The 21,312-nt window shown below is 59.4% G+C and overlaps 1 protein-coding gene across 5 annotated transcripts; it reads left to right on the top strand.

Moving 5' to 3' along the window:
* The first annotated feature begins 5,942 nt into the window (after positions 1 to 5,942).
* On the top strand, positions 5,943 to 21,215 carry LOC130523313 (protein phosphatase 3 catalytic subunit alpha). Of its 5 annotated transcripts, none has more exons than XM_057028466.1 (15): positions 5,943 to 6,039; positions 7,773 to 7,973; positions 10,577 to 10,701; positions 10,916 to 11,027; positions 11,322 to 11,467; positions 12,515 to 12,654; positions 13,510 to 13,587; positions 13,753 to 13,847; positions 16,204 to 16,329; positions 16,451 to 16,522; positions 16,949 to 16,975; positions 17,402 to 17,486; positions 17,561 to 17,658; positions 18,109 to 18,138; positions 19,698 to 21,215. In XM_057028466.1, the coding sequence occupies exons 1-15, from the start codon at positions 5,958 to 5,960 to the stop codon at positions 19,892 to 19,894; spliced, it is 1,614 nt and encodes a 537-aa protein (XP_056884446.1). In that variant the 5' UTR covers positions 5,943 to 5,957; the 3' UTR covers positions 19,895 to 21,215. The 5 variants fall into 5 exon arrangements, with proteins under 5 accessions (XP_056884446.1, XP_056884442.1, XP_056884443.1 ...); XM_057028462.1 differs by lacking the exon at positions 5,943 to 6,039 and adding an exon at positions 6,097 to 6,280; XM_057028463.1 differs by lacking the exons at positions 5,943 to 6,039; positions 16,949 to 16,975 and adding an exon at positions 6,097 to 6,280.
* The last annotated feature ends 97 nt before the right edge of the window (positions 21,216 to 21,312 follow it).

Raw genomic sequence — 21,312 nt, 5'->3', positions numbered from 1 at the left:
CTCCTCTCGCTCCGCTCAGGTCTTCTTGATGCTAAAGTGTTGTGAATCAACCAAATATTCTCGCCGTTAGCATATGTTTGTTTGCGCAGCCCCACCATTTGGTGCGGTTGCCATGGCGACAGCAGGGGTTCTCCCCAGAGGGGATGGACGGTGTGTGACGCTCGACCTTTGATGTGCGGCGTGTCGGAGAGCCGGTGGCGGTGACAGCGCCAGCCGCTGATCCCAGCTGAACCCTCAAGTCATTTATAGAACGGAACATTAAGTCACGCCGCCCCCCTCCCCCGGTCCTCGCCTTACATGAGCCTCGAGTCACAACCCGTCGCCGTGGCGATCGCTGGGGGGGAGGCTTCCTGCCGCCGTGGCGTGGATTTCCCCTCGCAGCACGTTGTTCACGCCAGGTGTTGGAAAGGAGCAGGATTAGCCCCTCCCCCCCACCCCTGCGGCGCCGGAGCTCTGCCCGGCGCCGCTCCGCTTCCCCTCATTGATGCGACCGTTTCTCACGCGCAGCAGAATCTCGGAGGGGGCGTCCTCGCCGTTTCTGGTGGTCACCTGAGCCTCACGGAACACCTGAGCTTCCTCCTCACCTGGCCAGCGAACGCATCATTAGGAAGCTGCATCCAGGGGGACGAAGGCGGCTCTGCTGGCGTTGGTAACGTGACCCCGTGCGTTAGCTGCTCGCGCTGCTTCACGGGACAGATGGACGTCGGGTCTCCGTGGCGCCGCAGAGGGAGGAGGCGGGTGTTCACCTGGCGGTGTTCACCTGGCGGGTGTTTACCTGGCGGGTGTTCACCTGGCGGGTGTTCACCTGGCGGGTGTTCACCTGGCGGGTGTTTACCTGGCGGGTGTTTACCTGGCGGGTGTTTACCTGGCGAGTGTTTACCTGGCGAGTGTTTACCTGGCGGGTGTTTACCGGCGCTGTTGCCGGGGACCCAGCACACGGGGAAGCGTCCCTCCCCGTGTCCCGCCGCCTCACGGCTGGCGGCCGCCCTGTCAGATCAGTCGATGCAGCGTAGCTCGTAGCTGCTGCTGGTCAGAGCGCGGCGAGCGTGGGGGGAGGGGAGGTCCGATGAGCCGGGGGGGGGCAGAGGCCGTAAATCTGCCGGCTGCCTCACAGCCCCCTGGAATATGGCAGCAAAACCTGCCGCTCAGAGCGGTTCTGTGTGACTGATCCACAGAACCAGGACCGTCATCGCTCACGCGGCCCGGCGGCTCCAGGTGGGGGGGTCAGAGGTCACGCTGACGACCCCCCCGGGCGTTAGCGTTAGCGCCTGCAGCTAATTAAGGATCGGACCCTTGTTTGGTTGCTTACATGCTAATGGTTGCTGATCTAAACACGTCTGTCCCCTGGGCTGCCTGTCTGACCCCCGGGCTGCCTGTCTGAACCCCTGGGCTGCCTGTCTGACCCCTGGGCTGCCTGTCTGACCCCTGGGCTGCCTGTCTGACCTCTGGGCTGCCTGTCTGACCTCCTGGCTGCCTGTCTGACCCCCGGGCTGCCTGTCTGACCTCTGGGCTGCCTGTCTGACCTCTGGGCTGCCTGTCTGACCTCTGGGCTGCCTGTCCGACCCCCGGGCTGCCTGTCTGACCCCTGGGCTGCCTGTCTGACCCCTGGGCTGCCTGTCTGACCTCTGGGCTGCCTGTCTGACCTCCTGGCTGCCTGTCTGACCCCCGGGCTGCCTGCCTGACCTCTGGGCTGCCTGTCTGACCGCCGGGCTGCCTGTCTGACCTCTGGGCTGCCTGTCTGACCCCTGGGCTGCCTGTCTGACCTCTGGGCTGCCTGTCTGACCTCTGGGCTGCCTGTCTGACCGCCGGGCTGCCTGTCTGACCTCTGGCTGCCTGTCTGACCCCTGGGCTGCCTGTCTGACCCCCGGGCTGCCTGTCAGACCTCTGGGCTGCCTGTCTGACCCCTGGGCTGCCTGTCTGACCTCTGGGCTGCCTGTCTGACCTCTGGGCTGCCTGTCTGACCCCTGGGCTGCCTGTCTGACCTCTGGGCTGCCTGTCTGACCTCTGGGCTGCCTGTCTGACCTCTGGGCTGCCTGTCTGACCCCTGGGCTGCCTGTCTGACCCCTGGGCTGCCTGTCTGACCTCTGGGCTGCCTGTCTAGCCATGTTCATTGGCCCAGTCTGACGGAGCAGCTCTTTATGTTGCAGGTGGATGCGATGAACCATCTCGATCCGCCACAAACCGAGGAGACGCAGCAGCAGGTTTAACGGTCCCGCGGGCCGGACGCATACCTGAGTGCTAACTGTCAGCCTGGGACAAGCTGCTGCACGCCACGTGAGCCGCGACACGCTCCGATTTTACATTTACACAGGCCTGAAGCAGGTGTGTGTGTGTGTGTGTGGTGTGTGTGTGTGTGTGTGTGTGTGTGTGTGTGCGTGCGCTGTTGAAAGAGATGCTCGAATGGAGAACACCTTTACATGGACGTGGTGTAGGCATAGCTACTTGTTGCCCACGCAGTAAATGCAGTCGGGAGCTGATTAGCATGCAGATTGCGCGTGTGTGTGTGTGTGTGTGTGTGTGTGTGTGTGTGTGTGTGTGTGTGTGTGCGTGTGCGTGTGTGTGTGAGCTTGCAGAGCGCCATGTTGGCCTCGCTCTCTGTTTCTGTGACGCCAGGTTTAGAGGACCAACATGCTAACCACGCTAAATGATAAAGCTAGCACACGAGGTGAACGTTTCAGGTTGAGCAAAACCCTGATCAGAAATCGGGTGCCAGGTCCCAACGGTGCTCCAGGTGGTTTAATCGCAGGTGTGGTCAGCTGAAGGCGGAGCTACGTAAATACAGCTGTGGGGGGGGGGGGTCCTGCCCTGAGCGCAGGCTGACAGGACGCTCGCTCACTCCTGGGGGGTGGGAGGAGGACCCACTCACTCGGAACACTGCAGAGGCTGACCGGAGCCAGAGTCGTGACTAACTGAGTGTGTGTGAGTGTGTGTGTGTGTGTGTGAGAGTGTGTGCGTGTGTGTGTGTGTGAGAGTGTGTGTGTTGTGTGTGTGTGTGTGTTGTGTGTGTGTGTGTGAGCACAGCCCGTATTCCTTCAGTAGCTGCTGCGTGTTTGCTCCGTCCAAGCCCAGATTTAATTAGCTCAACAGAACGGAGCCTTGCTGCAGCGCCGCTCCGCCCTGCGAGGCAGGCGCACCGCGCGCGGCCTTTTTGGAGCGTCGGCGGGCAGCAGTCGTCCCAACGGAGGCGTCACGTGGGGACAGAAGGTTGCGTGGCGTCACACGGAGACGCTTCTGCCACGCCCCCACGGGTCGGCCCTGGTGTCCTCACGGTCATCTGGTCACCTGACCTGTGGAGCGTGTGAGCGCTCTGTCTGGGCTGCTACTATCTTTGGTACCCGTGTTTCTGCGCCTCAGCCGTCACTTCCTGCCTCCAGGATCATTCGTCAGTTTGTTGGGCTGTGGGGAACCCCCCCGTCCCCCCCCCCGCCGTTCCCCCCCCCGCCCCCCCCCCCCCCGCCGTTCCCCCCCCCCCGCCCCCGTCCCCCCCCCGCCGTTCCCCCTGTATAGACCAGAATCTGATCCTGCCCCCGCCCTGGAAGAATGTGACCAGCCTCGCCGGCGTCCAAATCGAGGTACGAGTCAGTGGGTCGAGGGCCAGATCGAGTGTCTGGAGCGGCTCGGATCAGAACGCCCCCCCCCGCCCCAACGCCGCCGCAGGTCCACGGTGCTGACGGACGTGGTGCGTTCATGTACCTGCTGAAAGCTGCGTGTCTTATCGACAGACTGGACCGGAGAGCAGGTGGTCATGTGACCTCCACGCTCCCGCAGCCTTGGCTCAGGGTGCGGTGGGTTCTGCAGGTGGGCGGGGCTACATGGCGGGTGGAGAGGAGGTGGTGCAGGAAGGCGGGCTCCAAGGGGCCCGGTTATCCAGGCAGGAGGAGGGATTTGGCTCTGCGTCCCGCCGCCTCGCCACCTGTCCCCAGAAGAACGGCGTTCTCCTGCCAGAACCGCAGAACCTTCATCCAAACTCAGATCTGTGTGGCGCTCCAGCGTTCTCCTGAGTTCTGCTCCTCCCAGCAGAGACCAGCCGCTTTCCCTTCAGAACCGGGCCTGTTTCGGCTCCTCGCCACTCCAGGGAACCGTCCTCGCACCCTCGGAGGCGTCTGGTAATTAGGTTGCGATTGTGTCGGGGATTCGGCTGCCAGCCCCCCCGGGAGGTGCGATGTTCAGACATATTATCTCTGAGAAGCTGTGAACGAGCTCGCAGAACGTTCCAGGAGGACCGGCCCGGTTCTGACTCCTGCTGCCTGATCACAGTGGGCGTGGCCAACGTCCACGTGTGTGTGTGTGTGTGTGTGTGCATTTAGTGCTGGAACGTTCCTCTGGCAGCAGATTTGCCCCCCCCCCCCCCCCCGGGCTGCACAGGTTCTGGCTCCTCCACTGTTGTTGGGCCTCGCTCCGCTCCAAAGCTGATTATGGCGCTGTGCTAATGAAAGCTAATCCTGTGTCACAGCAGTGGGGGGGGGCAGGCCTCAGCAGGCCTCAGCAGCACCCTTGGGTCCGGTTCCTGTCCACATCACACCTCCACATGCATCAGCTCAGGGGGGGTCGGAGCCCAGCGCCGCTCACTGCAGCAAACATCAACTCGAGCGCATCCCGCCGAGGCCCAGTTGGCGTTCCCGGTCCTGGGGGAGGGGATCACGCCGGGGGTCCTGGGGGAGGAACCAAGCTGGCAAAACTTGCTATTCCAGTTTTAAAAGCTGGTGGAGCTGGTTAGCAGCTCGGTGCTAGCTGGTGTGTGTGTGTGTGTGTGTGTGTGGTGTGTGTGTGTGTGTGAGTGTGTGTGTGTGTGTTGTGTGTGTGTGTGTGTGTGTGTGTGTGGTGTGTGTGTGTGTTGTGTGTGTGTGTGTGTGTGTCCTCGCTCCGTCATCGATCGCATTATTGACGGCCACAGCCAGCGCAGCGACGTCCCTCCAGACAAACTGCAGCATACACTCTCACACACTCTCACACACACTCTCACACACTCTCACACACACACTCATTAATCGTGGACATGGTGTAAGCGTGGCGTTACTGCCCACCTGTCAATCAAGGACAGGAACCCTCCCCCCCAGGCCTCTGAGGGGGTTAGCCCACCCGAACACGAGTGTTGTGGTAACATGTAGCGGTGTGCTGTAGCGTGCGGCGACGTGTAGTAACGTGTAGCGTGCGGCGGCGTGTAGTAACGTGGCGTGCGGCGGCGTGTAGTAACGTGGCGTGCGGCGGCGTGTAGTAACATGTAGCGGTGTGCTGTAGCGTGCGGCGGTGTGTAGTAACATGTAGCGTGTGCTGTAGCGTGCGGCGGTGTGTAGCAATGTAGCGTGCGGTGGCGTGTAGTAACATGTAGCGGTGTGCTGTAGCGTGCGGCGGTGTGTAGTAACGTAGCGTGTGGCGGCGTGTAGTAACATGTAGCATGTGCTGTAGCGTGCGGCGGTGTGTAGTAACGTAGCGTGCGGCGGCGTGTAGTAACGTGTAGCGGTGTGCTGTAGCGTGCGGCGGTGTGTAGCAATGTAGCGTGCGGTGGCGTGTAGTAACATGTAGCGTGTGCTGTAGCGTGCGGCGGTGTGTAGTAACGTAGCGTGTGGCGGCGTGTAGTAACGTAGCGTGCGGCGGCGTGTAGTAACGTGTAGCGTGTGCTGTAGCGTGCGGCGGTGTGTAGCAATGTAGCGTGTGGCGGCGTGTAGTAACGTGTAGCGTGTGCTGTAGCGTGCGGCGGTGTGTAGCAATGTAGCGTGTGGCGGCGCGGCGGCGCCCTCCCCGCGTGAGTGCATCAGCATCTGAGCGTTTGCACAGTAAAGTCGGTGCAGCCATATTTTGATGGATGAAACGCTGCTGACTGGGACTCTGCAGCCCTGTTGCCGTGGCAACCCCTCCTCTTTTTACTGCCTTTCATCTAATATCTCCTGTTTGTTGACGCTGTCTGGAAGCTTCCTGCCGCTGCGGCAGATGATGGCGAGGAACAGGGCAGCGCAGGAATGATCAGGCTCCGGGCTCATGAAGGAATCCCTCCTCATCACCAGAACCTCCGCTCGGTCCTGCTCCTCCCTGAGGCGGCAGGTGTGAAGCACCTGTTCTGTGATACGTCTCCCACCTCGTTTAATATTCAGGTTTCTATTTCAGCCTGATTGAATGTTTCCGGAGGGCTGGAGCAGTAACGGAACCTCTGGGCCGGGACCTGGGTCCTCCCTGACCCGGTCTGATAAAAGTCTGGATCAGCTGCCATTTCTGCTACAGACCAGAACCTTTAAAGTGGACCTGCAGCTATCAGTCACCTCCTCCGCGGCGCCGTGCTGGACGGGTCTGTTTGAGGAGGGAGGAGTGTTTATTAGATGTGTGTGTGTGTGTGTGTGTGTGTGTCCTTTGTTTCCGGCCGCCTACAGAACCTGGTTGGTTCTGCTGTTCCTGCTGTCCAGAACAAAACCCACACTAATGGAGTGCTGTTGCGTAATCTAATTAGCATGAGCCCAGCTTCAGGGACTGAAACAGGGAGAACCTGTTGGAGCCGTCTGACCCGTCTGCTCTCTGCGGGCCTCCTCTGCTCCGGGCTGGGGGGTTCTGCGGGACTCCTCTGCTCCGGGCTGGGGGGTTCTGCGGGCCTCCTCTGCTCCGGGCTGGGGGGTTCTGCGGGCCTCCTCTGCTCCGGGCTGGGGGGTTCTGCGGGCCTCGGCGCCGCGCTGCTGTGGGTCCTCGCAGATAAAAAGGCAAATCTTGGACTGAGCGTTGACCCGTCAGAATGAGGAAGCCACGAGTCCGTATCAGACGTTAGAACCCGTTCTAGCCTGACTGACCTCGGCTGGTGGAGCTAACAGGAAGTGACCTCGGCTGGTGGAGCTAACAGGAAGTGACCTCGGCTGGTGGAGCTCACAGGAAGTGACCTCGGCTGGTGGAGCTAACAGGAAGTGACCTCGGCTGGTGGAGCGGAGCGATCCATCTTTCGGACCATCTTCGTGGTTTTAACTCAATTCCTTTGTTGCCCACGTTCTGTCTGGCTACAGTCCCGAGCTAGTTAGCATGGGTTAGCCTCATGTTAGCTTTGTTAGCAGAGCCACACGCATCATTTCACTAGTTTTTTGCTTTAATTTGTGAAATTTTGGGGACTTTTGTTCATCATACCAGTTGTTTACTGGTTGTGGGCGAGAGTTCCTCCTGGGTCTGTGTTGAGGGAGACGACCTGAAGGTGGAGAACATTCAGCAGCAGCTACAGCCTTTAGCCTAGCAGCTACAGCCTTTAGCCCAGCAGCTACAGCCTTTAGCCCAGCAGCTACAGCCTTTAGCCTAGCAGCTACAGCCTTTAGCCTAGCAGCTACAGCCTTTAGCCTAGCAGCTACAGCCTTTAGCCCAGCAGCTACAGCCTTTAGCCTAGCAGCTACAGCCTTTAGCCCAGCAGCTACAGCTGCCCCTCAGGTTGATGAAGGGAGCCGTCCTGTCCAGGACGATGTGGGCGTGCAGCTTCTGCCGCCACATCGCTAGCATCACTAGCATCGCTAGCATCACTAGCATCACTAGCATCGCAGGCTGTTTTCCTGTGATGAGGAGATCTGAAGCAGAGACGTGAGACTCTGAGGAGGAGCTTGTTGGTTTGGAGCTGCTGCTGGAAGCTTTGACTCGTCTCCTCTGTGAGGGACAGGACCATACACACCTTTGTTCAGTGTCACACACACACACACACACATGTTGCTGCGTGGGAGCGTCCACAGGAAGTGGCGCCGCTGTCGGGGGCTCATTGGGGCGGGAAAGAATGGGATCCTGTCGGCGTCACTAACGTTGGGTTTGGACCCGTCTCTCCGCAGCCGTCCCGTTCCCCCCGAGCCACCGGCTGACGGCGAAGGAGGTGTTTGACGGCGATGGGAAGCCCAAGGTGGACGTGCTGAAGGCCCACCTGACCAAGGAGGGCCGCGTGGAGGAGGCGGTGGCCCTGAGGCTCATCGTAGAAGGTGCTGCCATCCTGAGGGCCGAGAAGAACCTGCTGGACATCGAGGCGCCGGTCACAGGTCAGTGCTGCCTTCAGTCCGGTCGGTTCATGAACAGACGACAAAGGTTGGAGGTGCAGAAGAAGCTGAGCCAGAGCTGGACGCTTGTGAGAGCTCCCCCTTGTGGCCGCCGCTCCAACTGCAGCCGTTCCCTTTCCCGGTTCCTCCGGCACCTTCCAGGAGTTCTGCTGCGCCAGGACAGCAGCCTGGATCTTCTCCTCCGCGGGTCGTCGGGGGGAACCGGAGGCCCGTTGGTGCACACGCAGGCGGCGCTCCTCCATCGCCGTCCTTCCTCGCCTGCATTAGCCTCTCTGATGCTCTGCTAATCAGATGCTGAGCGCTGCTCCAAACACTCCTCCGTCCTCCAGGTTTCCGTACGAACGCTCTCTGCCGAGTGTGTTCCTCCCACTCACTCCTGCTTTTCCAGAATTTTCCTCGGTGTTTTCCCCGTCGCGCCGACCTCGTGCTCCTCCCACGTCAACCATGTCGGTAAATATTTATCGGGGTCATAAATCTCCACGTTCCCGGTTGGATCCGAGGCAGGTGGAGGTCGACGCGGCCGCCAGCTGAAGCTAACAGGCTAACCGTTAGCAGCCGCGCTGGAAGGGAAGGGCGACGTTCCGGAGACAGTGGTGCGAATCCGCTGCTGGAATTTCCTGCGTACACACTGAGCAGGTCGTGTCAGGACCTGGGCGAGAGCGGCAGCTTTATGAGCGCGGCGTGGCGTGTGTTTGCTCTGTGCAGCATCTCGGCGCCGCCCAGGAGCCCGTTAGCTAACGAACTGGAGGATCTGATCCGACATGGGTCACGCCGGCGACAACAGCACAAGCTCCGCCCACACAAGCGCCCCCGGAGGAGGGACAGGAGCACAAGCTCCGCCCACACAGGAGCGTGCTTCCCCCGGGAGGGGGGGGGCGTTGTTATTCTGGGCTGCAGCACCAGTCCGGCCCCCCCGAGTGGCCTGTGTGGGTTCTGAAGCCAGGTTTCATAATGCCCACCGCCCACTCGCCCCCCCGCTGCTCCAGCTAACGTCCTCCCGCCCCCACTGATGTGGCTCTGCCCCAGTGACGGGCCACCTGGGTGGGTGTTGAGGGACCACGTGATGAACCTCAGCGGCTCACACACACTCACACACACACACTCACACACACACTCACACTCACTCACACTCACTCACACACTCACTCACACACTCACACGAGGGGGCCAGAAGAACCCAACAGCTGGAGGAGGGCAGCTGGAGTGGCCCTCACACACACTCACACACTCACACTCACACCCTCACACACACACACACACACACACACTCACTCACACACACACTCACACACGCTCACACTCCACACACACCACTCACACACACTCACTCACACACTCACTCACTCACACTCACTGTGTTTGTTTTCTGATGGATGGCAGCGTTGCCATGGCGACACCCCTCCAGGCTTTTATCTGGTCATGAACGGTCGTTGATAAAGCAGGTTTTCCCTCGTTTCCCGGCTCCGACCGCGACGAACGCTGCAGCGGCGGCGTGTGAGTTTAATAAGAGGCGAAGGTCAGCGCGGAGGCTCCGGGATGCTCCCGGAACGCTCCCGGGAGCATCCCGGCCTTCTCCGGAGGCTCGTCACTTCAGCTAATTGCTCCCCGATGACGTCCTCCTGTTCCCGCTAATTAATCTGCTGAAATCCTTTTTATTTGGGACCGGCTCGTTATTCCTGACGTGATCCCATCGTGTTAGAGGGATTCCCCTGGAGTTAGCGAGCTAGCCTGCGCCGCCATCCCATCGCCGGGCTGAGGGAACGGACCGATGGCGTCCGTTAGGGCCGTGAGCGTGACCCCTGATGCTGATCAGCGGATCTCCTCGCCGGCTCCTGGGATCACGTGGGTTGACGGGGAAACGGTCCAAGTTGAGTGATTTACAGCGGCGCTGCTTCTGAACGCTCCGGACCGGATTAAACTGGGCTGGAGCAGCAGATCCCTGGGATCATGTGATCCTCCCGGTCTCGGGTCATGTGATCCTCCCGGTCTCTGGTCATGTGATCCTCCCGGTCTGTGGTCATGTGATCCTCCCGGTCTCGGTCATGTGATCCTCCCGGTCTCGGGTCATGTGATCCTCCCGTCTGGGGTCATGTGATCCTCCCGGTCTGTGGTCATGTGATCCTCCCGGTCCTGGGGTCATGTGATCCTCCCGGTCTCTGATCATGTGATCCTCCCGGTCTGTGGTCATGTGATCCTCCCGGTCTGGGGTCATGTGATCCTCCCGGTCTCGGGTCATGTGATCCTCCCGGTCTGGGGTCATGTGATCCTCCCGGTCTCGGGTCATGTGATCCTCCCGGTCTGGGGTCATGTGATCCTCCCGGTCTCTGGTCATGTGATCCTCCCGGTCTCGGGTCATGTGATCCTCCCGGTCTCGGGTCATGTGATCCTCCCGGTCTCAGGTCATGTGATCCTCCCGGTCTCGGGTCATGTGATCCTCCCGGTCTGTGTCATGTGATCCTCCCGGTCTGGGGTCATGTGATCCTCCCGTTCTCGGGTCATGTGATCCTCCCGGTCTGTGGTCATGTGATCCTCCTCCCGGTCTCAGGTCATGTGATCCTCCCGGTTCTCTCACTGTCTGATTCCAGTGTGCGGCGACATCCACGGCCAGTTCTTCGACCTGATGAAGCTCTTTGAAGTGGGCGGCTCGCCGGCGTCCACGCGCTACCTCTTCCTGGGCGACTACGTGGACAGAGGCTACTTTAGCATCGAAGTGAGTACTTCCTGGTGCCAGCGGGGGGCTGGCGCCGCCTCCTGTGAGCGTGCCGCCATCGCCACGTTGGCGAGCAGATGTCGCCGCTGCTCCATTAGGCCTGATGGATAAAGCAGGTCTAACGGCGCCCGCCCCCCCTCACGCCCCCCCTCACGCCCCCCCTCACGCCCCCCCTCACGCCGCCCGTCACGCCGCCTGTCCTCCTGTGTTCCAGTGCGTGCTCTACCTGTGGGCCCTGAAGATCCTGTACCCCAGGACGCTGTTCCTGCTGCGTGGGAACCACGAATGCCGACATTTAACAGAATATTTCACCTTTAAGCAGGAATGTAAGTGCTCACAGGAAACAGCTGAGCCACTTTCACAATAAAAGCACGGTGGCGCCGAGCGTCCAAACCTGACCACGGAAAGGCAGCAGTGCGCTGCCAGCACGCCACAGCGGCCGCGGCCAGACCGGAGCGCCGCTGACGCCCGTGTTTCCGTGTTTCGCCGTGGTCCCAAACAAAGAAGAAAAGGGCGTTTCGAAGCCTTTCCTGGTCGGTTTCGGCGCTCGGCGCTGCTTTCCATCCGCCGTGAGCCGTGTTGGACTTGGCGTGCGTTTTGTGTCCCCGCCCCCACGACAGGTAAAATCAAGTATTCAGAGCGGGTGTACGACGCCTGCATGGACGCCTTCGACTGCCTCCCCCTGGCTGCTCTCATGAACCAGCAGTTCCTGTGTGTCCACGGAGGCCTGTCGCCAGAGATCAGCAACCTGGACGACATCAGGAAGGTCGGTGGCTGCCCCCCCCCCTCCCCCCCCCCCCTCCCTCCCTCCCTACCTCCCTCCCCTGTCTCCCTCCCCTCTCTCCTCCCTCTCTCCCCTCTCTCCCCTCTCTCCTCCCTCTCTCTCTCCTCCCTCCCCTCCCTCTCTCTCCCTCCCCTCCCTCTCCCTCCCCTCTCCCTCCCCTCTCTCCCTCCCCTCTCCTCTCCTCCCTCCCCTCTCCTCCCCCTCTCCCCCCTCCTCCCTCTCTCCTCTCCCCCCCTCTCCCCCCCTCTCCCTCTCCCTCCCCTCTCCTCCCTCTCTCCCTCTCTCCCTCTCTCTCCTCCCTCCCCTCCCCTCTCCCTCCCCTCTCCCTCCCTCTCTCCTCCCTCCCCTCCCTCCCTCTCTCCCCTCTCTCCCTCCCTCCCCTCTCTCCCTCCCCTCTCTCTCTCCTCTCCTCCCTCTCTCTCCCCTCTCTCCCCTCTCCCCTCCCTCTCTCCCCCTCCCTCCCTCCCCTCCCTCTCTCCTCTCCTCCCTCCCTCTCTCTCTCCTCCCTCTCTCCCTCCCTCTCTCCCTCTCCCTCCCCTCCCTCCCTCCCCTTTCTCCCTCCCCTCCCTCTCCCTCCCCTCCCTCTCCCTCCCTCCCCTCCCTCTCTCTCCCTCCCTCCCCTCCCTCCCTCCCCTCTCCTCCCTCCCTCTCTCTCCTCCCTCTCTCCTCCCTCCCTCCCCTCCCTCCCCTCCCCTCTCCCTCCCCTCTCCCCCTCTCTCCCTCTCTCCCTCCCTCCCTCTCTCCCCCCCTCTCTCCCTCTCTCTCTCCTCCTCCCTCTCTCCCCCCCTCTCCCTCCCCTCTCCTCCCTCTCTCCCTCCCTCCCTCCCCTGTCTCCCTCCCCTCCCTCTCTCCCTCCCCTCTCTCCCTCCCTCTCCCCCTCCCTCCCCTCTCCTCCCTCCCTCCCTCCCCCCCTCTCCCTCCCTCCCTTTCCCTCCCCTCTCCCTCCCCCCCCTCCCTCCCTCCCTTTCCCTCCCCCCCCCCCCTCCCCCCCCCTCCCTCCCCCTCTAAAGGCTGTGTCTGCCCCCTCAGCTGGACCGGTTTAAGGAGCCCCCGGCCTACGGGCCCATGTGTGACCTGCTGTGGTCCGACCCTCTGGAGGACTTTGGTAATGAGAAGAGCCAGGAGCATTTCACCCACAACACGGTGCGAGGCTGCTCCTACTTCTACAGGTGAGCGTGGCCCCGCCCCTTTAGGGGTGGACCCAGAGTTCGGCCGCTGCTGCTGGGCGGAGCCAGTAATTTCCCAGAGTGCCTCAGGCTCGCGCGCAACACTTTCATAAACGCATTGATGGGGCGTGGCTTAGACTTTAGCTCCGCCCCCTCCTCCCATTTCACAGGCCAATTCTGTGTTTGTAGCTGCTGGTACGACTCCAGATGCTCGTGCCTTTAAGCTAATGCATCAGAACCAGCGCGGCGTTGTTTATTGTTGCTCTGTGAGCTGGCGGAGGCGTCGAGCCGGGACGACTCGCGGCCGCTGCGGCTGTTCCGTCGCTACGCAGCAACGCCGCTGATTAGTGGCGAGTGGACGACGCCTCCAGTCGTCCTCTGGTTCGTTTCTAACGCACAGTTGTTACTTGAACAGTTGTTAGCTGAAATGTTGCTGTGGCAACGTGCTGCAGCTCCAGGAGGTGATTAGCATGCTAGTGTGCTAACAGTCGGGTGTCTTGGATGGAACGTCACCTGATGCTACTTGATAAACAGTGATTTCATCGTCATGACAAACCTGCAGCGAGACTGCCGCCCTCTTGTGGCGGCGACAGTAATTGCACGTGAATCTGTGGGATGGCTGTTGCCATGGTTTCCCCCTTTGGTTAATGATGAATTAACCACATACATTTCATGCTAGCCAGGCTAACCTGCACATCGTAGCAGGGTTTAGCATGTGTCAGATATCCAGTCCCACAGGTGTCTGAAGCTATCGGCGGCGGTTAGCGGTGAGGCCGCCGTCCGTTTGGACATGTGACCTGTGAGACGCGTTGAGTTGTTCCGCCTCCGTACGGGAGTAACGCGAGTGTGTCTCCACAGCTACCCGGCCGTCTGCGACTTCCTCCAACACAACAACTTATTATCCGTCATCCGAGCCCACGAAGCACAGGATGCTGGGTAAGTGCCTTTCATCTCTGTCGTTAGCGTTAGCGCGGCAAAGGGCCAAAGGTTTTAGCTGTTAGCATCTTTTCACAGTGACTGTGCTAATGCTAGTTAGCTTCAGTGTCTGCGTTTCCATGGGGAAACCTGCTGCTAACAGGCTGCGTTTGTCTCCGTGCTCAGATATCGTATGTACCGGAAGAGCCAGACCACCGGCTTCCCCTCGCTCATCACCATCTTCTCTGCTCCAAACTACCTGGACGTGTACAACAACAAAGGTAGGAAGCAGCGTTAGCGTTAGCGCGAGCGTTAGCGCGAGCGTTAGCGTTAGCGTGGTCGAGGGGGCCTCTATTCTCCCCTCGAGAACAGATATTGGGGGGGCACAAGGGGAGGAGGAGGGCAGCCATGAGAGCCTTCTGCTGGTTCTGCTGGTTCTGCTGGTTCTGGTGGTTCAGCAGGTTCTGCTGGTTCAGTAGTTCTGCTGGTTCTGCAGGTTCTGCTAGTTCAGCTGGTTCTGGTGGTTCTGCAGGTTCTGGTGGTTCTGCAGGTTCTGCTGGTTCTGGTGGTTCTGCAGGTTCTGCTAGTTCAGCTGGTTCTGGTGGTTCTGCAGGTTCTGGTGGTTCTGCTGGTTCTGGTGGTTCTGCTGGTTCTGCAGGTTCTGGTGGTTCTGCAGGTTCTGCTGGTTCTGCTGGTTCAGTAGGTTCTGCTGGTTCTACTGGTTCTGCTGGTTCTGCAGGTTCTGCTGGTTCTGCTGGTTCTACTGGTTCTGGTGGTTCTGCAGGTTCTGCTAGTTCAGCAGGTTCTGGTGGTTCTGCTGGTTCAGTAGGTTCTGCTGGTTCTGGTGGTTCAGCAGGTTCTGCTGGTTCTGCTGGTTCAGTAGGTTCTGCTGGTTCTGGTGGTTCTGCAGGTTCTGCTGGTTCTGCTGGTTCTACTGGTTCTGCTGGTTCTGCTGGTTCTGGTGGTTCTGCTGGTTCTGCTGGTTCAGCTGGTTCTGCAGGTTCTGCTGATTCTGGTGGTTCAGCAGGTTCTGCTGGTTCAGCAGGTTCTGGTTCTGCTCCTCTCTCCTCTCCAGCGTGGCGCTCTGCCCGCCCGGTCCAGTGTTTATTATTAGCGTCCCATTTGTCGGGTGCCAGCTCATCTTCCAGAGCCCCGAGTCAGCAGACGGCAGCACAAACAAACAAACAAACAAACAAACAAACAGACAGACAGGTGACGACGCTCCTTTTAGCCCTGGCAGCCATTTTGCTGGCAAACGCCAGGAGGCTGAGCCGGGGGGTAAAGGTCCAGCTGCGGGGCTCCTCCCATCGCCGCCTCGGCCCCGTGATGGCGTCCGTCACGCCACTGTGGTTGGACCGGCCTCCTCTGTTGCTAACAGTTAGCAGCACCCGCCGGCGTGGGCGGAGCCTCTGTCACGAGTCGCTCCCCTCCTATTTTCTGTGAGTGATGACCAGCGTGGGCGCGGCGTGGGCGCCGCCCGGCTGTCCGTGGTCGCCCCGAGCGCCTCCTGGCCGTGGAGCCGCAGTTTTCGCTGCAGTGCTGCGGGGGGGCGGGGCTCTTGGCAGGCGCGCGTGCGATTGTTGTGGATTCATGGAACGCTGTGTCGGTACCGACTGGTCCCGGGTCTGCGGCTGAATCCTGATGCAGCAGAAAGGAAACAAGTGCCGCCGCCGCCGCCGAGGATTCATTTCCCCCGCGGGGCCCCGAAGGATCGATGGGATAGATCCACTCCCCACCTGTTAGCACGCCGCCGCCGCCGCCGCCCCCACGTGGGCCCACTTCCTGCCTGGTGATGATGAACCGCCTCACCTCATCCTGGCGCTTTAGAAGCAGGAAGTGTTGCAGCGGACTTCCTCCCTGGGAGGGGAGTCTCAGATGGAGACTGCAGGACTCTGGGAAAACCCTCCACATCCCAGCACCACTTAATCACCGTGGTTACTGGGGAAACCTGCTGCAGGCCGCTCATGAATCATTCATGAGCAGGCGTGGCCTCGCTGGGTCTGCGTTGCCATGGCAGCCAGCCTGCTCTCTGGCGACAGCACTGGGGTGTGGGCGACCCCTAGTGGGGTGAGGAGGGATAACTTGAGGTGGGATGGTGCACTTCCTGCTGCTGAGGGAGGAGACTTCCTGTGGAGGGGCGGAGGGGCGGAGCCAGCTTCCAAAGGTTCCTCCTCCTGCCTCCCCGGATCGTTCCGCTACCTGGGATTCCAGCTTTGATGACCTGCTATTCCTGGCCGGAGCGAGTCAGCGCCAGGAAAGCCCCCCCCGGGGGGCGGCGACCCGGCCTCGGTGACCGCCCCCCCCCCCCCCCCATCTGGGCCGGCGCATCAGCAGCTGATCTTGTGACGAGGAGTTGAAGCACACTGATGTCACTTCCTGTAAAACTTGCAGGGCTCAGATGAAGCCAAAGAAGGTGCTTCGTCACTGTCACCATGGTAACGTAATTAATGACCCCCCCACCCCCCCAATGACTGAAAGAGCCTGCAGTGCTGCCAGGAGCCGCTAGAACCTTTAGCTCCGATGCTAACAGATGCTAACGGAGCTGCGCTGTGACACCGGCTCATATTCCTCCACAGGCTAAGCTAGCTAAGCTAACAGGGGTTCAAGCCTTTGATCTCTTTGATCTGCTGTTTGCAGCGGCGGTGCTGAAGTACGAGAACAACGTGATGAACATCCGACAGTTCAACTGCTCGCCTCACCCGTACTGGCTGCCCAACTTCATGGACGTGTTCACCTGGTCGCTGCCCTTCGTGGGAGAGAAAGGTGAGCGGCGGCGTCCATCACGGCGCCGCGGCGCGGCCGAGGCGTCCATCACGGCGCCGCGGCGCGGCCGAGGCGTCCATCAAAGGCTGCGTTGGCGCTCACCTTTCCTTTGTTCTCGCAGTGACGGAGATGCTGGTGAACGTTCTGAGCATCTGCTCCAACGACGAGTTGACCACAGACGAGGAGCTGGACGGTAAGGTGGCCACCGGGGGGCGCCGCGTGACCGCGCTAGCTTAACGCCGCCGCCACTCTGGCGTTTAAGCTCAGTGATGGAGGATCACGCTCGGGACGTAAACAGGAAGTCACTAAGAGCTGAAAAGAGCTTCCTGTTGTCCGCTGATCTGCAGCCTTCACGTGCACATGCACGTGGACTCTCACGCATCCAGTCCAATGTCCCTCATTACTTCAAACGCCCATTGATCTTTCTTTCTTTGATGTTCCTCATTTCTTCTGTTTTTCTGCGTCTAATGTTTCTCTCCTGTTTTCCAGACTTTTGTGTTGAAGGCGTCACTTTTCTTTCGTGCTTCTTTCTTTCGTGTCGCCTCCTTTCATTCCGCCGCCACCCACTGACTCTCTGTCCTCTCTCTTGTCTTCTCTGCGGGGGGTCTTTCATGAGAAGGACAGCTAATTTATCCCCCTAAAAAAGGTACAAGCGTGACGCCTGTGTGCAGTCGCTCACCAGAATAATTGAACTTTGTTGGACGTTATGCAGATGTTGCTGCATTATTTCACTGACGTTAGCATGCTAACCAGCTAGCTTTGCCCTGGGAAGCTTCTGTTCGAAGTTGTTTACCACTGTAACCTCAGTGCGTCCATCAGGTGACCCACCTCCACAGCTTAGCTGCACGCTAACAGCCACGGCTGTATGGTTGCTATGGTAATGTGTGCGGAGCGGAGAACGTGACGGCTAAAGAAGCGAGCTGGCTAACTTAAATGAACGCTATTAATGTCACAGAGCAGTGATGTCACATCCTGTTGGACCAGGGTCCAGGTTTGACAACGGTAACTGTTGTCAGCTAACAGCCGTAGCTAAAGTCTGAGCCAGTGTGTGTGTGACCTCTGACCCCTGCAGGTGCCACGGCTTCTGCCCGTAAGGAGGTGATCCGCAACAAGATCCGCGCCATCGGGAAGATGGCCCGGGTGTTCTCGGTGCTCAGGTGCGTCTTGGTCCCGACAGGCGGAGGCGAGCGCCGCGGTAGCCGCTAATTACGGTGGTTTCTGCCTCTTCCAGAGAGGAGAGCGAGAGCGTGCTGACGCTGAAGGGTCTGACCCCCACGGGGATGCTGCCCAGCGGCGTTCTGTCCGGCGGCAGAGAGAAGCTGCAGAACGGTGAGTGACCCGGATCCACCGCCGCCCCAGAACCGGCCCGGCCTCCTCTGATGCCTCGTAGCTTCTGTTCTCAGCTTTTTCTTTCCTTTCTTTCACCGGCGGAGAATCGCCATTTTAGCCATCGTTAGCTGTTAGCTCGGCAGTCGAGGATCATTTCAGGCATTAGCTTAACGCCGGCATTAGCGTAACGCTGGCATTAGCTTAACGCCGTTAGCACAGGGATGCTGAGCCTTTTAGCCCGGGCGTTCTCCCATCATGCATCTGTGCACCGGCGCCTTCGCGTGGGTAAGTGGTACGGTCAACCTCCACGAGGTCACTTCCTGTCCGGAGCCGGAGCTCCGCCTCCTGCTCGTTGCACCTTTCTGTGTTTGTTGCTCTCTGACTTGTTGCTGGGACACAAACTGAATCCTCTCACGTCTCTCTGGTTCTGAACCTTCTTCTTCTCTTCAGCTACTGTTGAAGCCATTGAGGCTGACGAAGGTAAATGGGTCTGTTGTCGCCGTGGCAACAGGCAGGGGGCTCCACCGAGTTTCATCCATCTGGCTGGTGCTTGATTAGACTGTGTTTGGGTGTTTGGGCTAACCACCTGTGCCGGCAGCAACAAAAGGAAATCCTGTTGTCACGTGTTTGAAAGGGGCGGGGCTTCCCAGCAAGGACTTCAGCCGACGCACCCGGTGGTCGCGTGAGCGCGAGGCTAACCGTGTCACGCTAGCGCTCGCCTCCCCAGGGGGTCGCGTGACCACGAGGTTGCGCCAAACTCCGCCCACCTCCAGCAGAAGCCAACACGTGGAGGCAGGAGTCCGCCTCTGTAGCTCCGCCCTCACGCCGCGCTGAAGTCTTGCTACGGAAGCTGGAGCCGTGGCGTTCCCTTTGAAACAGCAGAAGCAGTTGTGTTTTGTTGTTGCTGTTCCCTCAACGTTCCGCCAGTCTCGACCAGCTGAATCTGAACCAGCCGGAGAACCAAAACTAACCTCCAAAATTGGCGTCAACCTCTCGATTGACCTTCCGGGCAAGAACAACCTCAACTGCGAGCTAAATAGCGGTTGTAGCTGCTATTTACGTTGGAACTGTGTAGGAACAGTCGTGGTGTCGAGACTCTGCTTCCCCCCTGTGGTTCTCCTGTGTCGTGACCTCTCCTGTCAGCTGCTAATAACCTGTGTCTGACCTGTGCTATGCAGCAACGCCGCTAGGCTAGCCGCCACGCTAGCCACCATGCTAGCCACCACGCTAGCCACCATGCTAGCCACCACGCTAGTCACCACGCTAGCCACCATGCTAGCCGCCACGTCCCCTCCTCCAATTGTTTCTCAAAGCCGTGCAGTCACGGGAGCTGTTGCTATGGCAACGCTCGCGCGGCAGCCATTTTCCGGCTGCCGGGCGAGCGCCGTCTGTCACCGGCTTCAGGAAAAATCGGATCAAACCCAAACGATTCCCAGGCGAAATTCCCTGGCCGGAATTCTTGCTGCATGCTCCCGTCAGACGAAACAAGTGGTTAGCACCGCGACCTCCTCTGTCGTGTCCCTGTACGTTAGCTCAAGCTAGTTCTCCCGTGTGGACGTGTGTGGCTCCACCCTCTCTTTGATCCCCTCCTCCTCTTTGATCATTTCTCTTTCATTCGTCATCATTTTTAGATTAGCGGTAAACGTGACGGGTCGACGTGGATGTTCGGGGTCCTCAGCTGGTCCCTAATGTGCCCGACTCCTGTTGACGTTTTTACTGGTGAAAGCAGGATTAACGCTGCTAGCTTGTCGACCCCAGCGCCAAATGAGCGATGCTAGATGCTAACGTAGCTGAAATGGAGAAATTCCTCTCTCTCAGAGCTCAATTCTTAAACCCTGACGTGTGCGTGCTACGTTAGCACGCCATGCTAGCACCTTTTTCCTGCGTGGATTTGTGTGAAAGTTTAGATCAGCTAATTTGTTGGTTTTTCATGTCGACAGACAGTGTGTGTGAGCCCCCCCCCCCCCCGCCATTAAGTCATCTTTTGAGCCCGCCCACTACTGCACCTGCCCTGACTCCTCCCACTCTTCTCCCGACAGCCATCAAAGGCTTCTCGCCGCAGCACAAGATCACGAGCTTCGAGGAGGCCAAAGGTCTGGACCGCATCAACGAGCGGATGCCGCCGCGGCGCGACGCCCTGCCGTCCGACGCCAGCCTCAACTCGCTCAACAAGGCGCTGTCGCCGGAGACCAACGGCACGGACGCCAGAGGGAGCACCAGCGGCGGCGTCCAGTGAAGGGCCGGCGGCCGGGTTGAGGCCCCCGCCCCCCGGCAGCCAGTCACCGCGGTAACGGGGGCCGAGGGCGAAGGAGAGGAACGGACATCTCACGCGTTAGTCTTCAGATTATTAGTTGGTCGTCCATCGTCGATTCCGAACGTTCACGCTTGGGTTCCGCCGCCGCCTGGAGACGAAGACGGAAGCTGACGTCTTCGTCTTCGGTTTTTCTGGACCCTTTTACAGCCAAAAAGTTTACAAGATCACAGCACTAAAGCGGCGCGGCGGGTTTTTAACCAGGATATTTATTGTTTGCTCCTCCGACGGGAATTTGGTCTTAAACAGGAATGTGGCGAAAGCGCCCAAAGGCCGGTTTGCTGGTTCTGTACATATTCGCTGACCTCAGGTTCCTGTGGGCGCCGACCTGATGCTCCTCTCTACCTGCTCGTTAACTCGCCGCCACTCGCGTCTCTCGAGTTTCACAACTGGAATTTTCGTTGGGGGTTTGTTTTTGGTCTCGGGGGCCGATTTATCGTCGCTTGCTGGAAATGAGTGTTGATTTTTCTCTTTTTAAGTATCGCGAACAAAGTTTAAGAAGAAGTAGAGACGCTATATTGTGTAAAAACCAGAGAATAGGATAACGTGTCTGCCTATGCATGTTTTCTAACGCGGTGGGCGGGGCCAGCTCGCGCCGCCGCCACGCCGTTCGAATCATAATCTGCTTTAGTCGACATATTTACTGGATATTCCCGCGTATTCGGACCGGCGCCGCCGCGCTCTATGCCTTCTTTTGTAAGTGAAGCATTTAATGATCTGAGACGGGCCGCGCTCGTGGGCGCGCTCGTGGGCGCGCTCGTGGGCGCGCTCGTGGCCCGTTGAGCATGTTTGACGATTGTCGTGAGGTGTGCGGTTACGCGTGTAACTCTGCATGCTAGCTGTTTGTGCGTCAGCGGTACCCGGTTCTGTTCTGTCGATGTGCCACAGAAACGTGATTGTTCCCGTTATTCCCGCCTCCATCCCATCATTATTTGGACCTGCTTTGTATATTCGTTCCAGCTTTGATACGTCAACACTTTAAGATGAAGCAAAAAGAATCCTTTGATCTTTTTTAAAGAACTTGCTTAAGTGCCCGAGTAATTCACTCCAGCGACGCCTTGCTTTTGTAACGGAGCTCCGGGGCGGCATGCACTCGCAACTCTGAAGTATTTTATAGAACTGTTCAATAAAAATGTGCATGACGTTCAACTTGAAACCACGACGCTTCTCCTGTATGTGTCTGTGTGCCGGAGCGCCAACGCCGCCCAAATATGCAACCGTGTCAAATAAAGGTGAATGCACAGCCGCTCGCAGATTCCTTATTTTAGAGACAGGACCCAGACAGGAAGTGGCCTCGCCAGCGGCGCCCGAGTCTGAGGGGAAGTCCAAGACGCGCACAATGG

The sequence above is a fragment of the Takifugu flavidus genome, chromosome 3 (genome assembly GCF_003711565.1).
Source record: "Takifugu flavidus isolate HTHZ2018 chromosome 3, ASM371156v2, whole genome shotgun sequence".
NCBI lineage: Eukaryota > Metazoa > Chordata > Actinopteri > Tetraodontiformes > Tetraodontidae > Takifugu > Takifugu flavidus.
The sequence above is the reverse complement of the archived record's forward strand: the minus strand, read 5'-3'. Positions and strand labels throughout refer to the sequence as shown.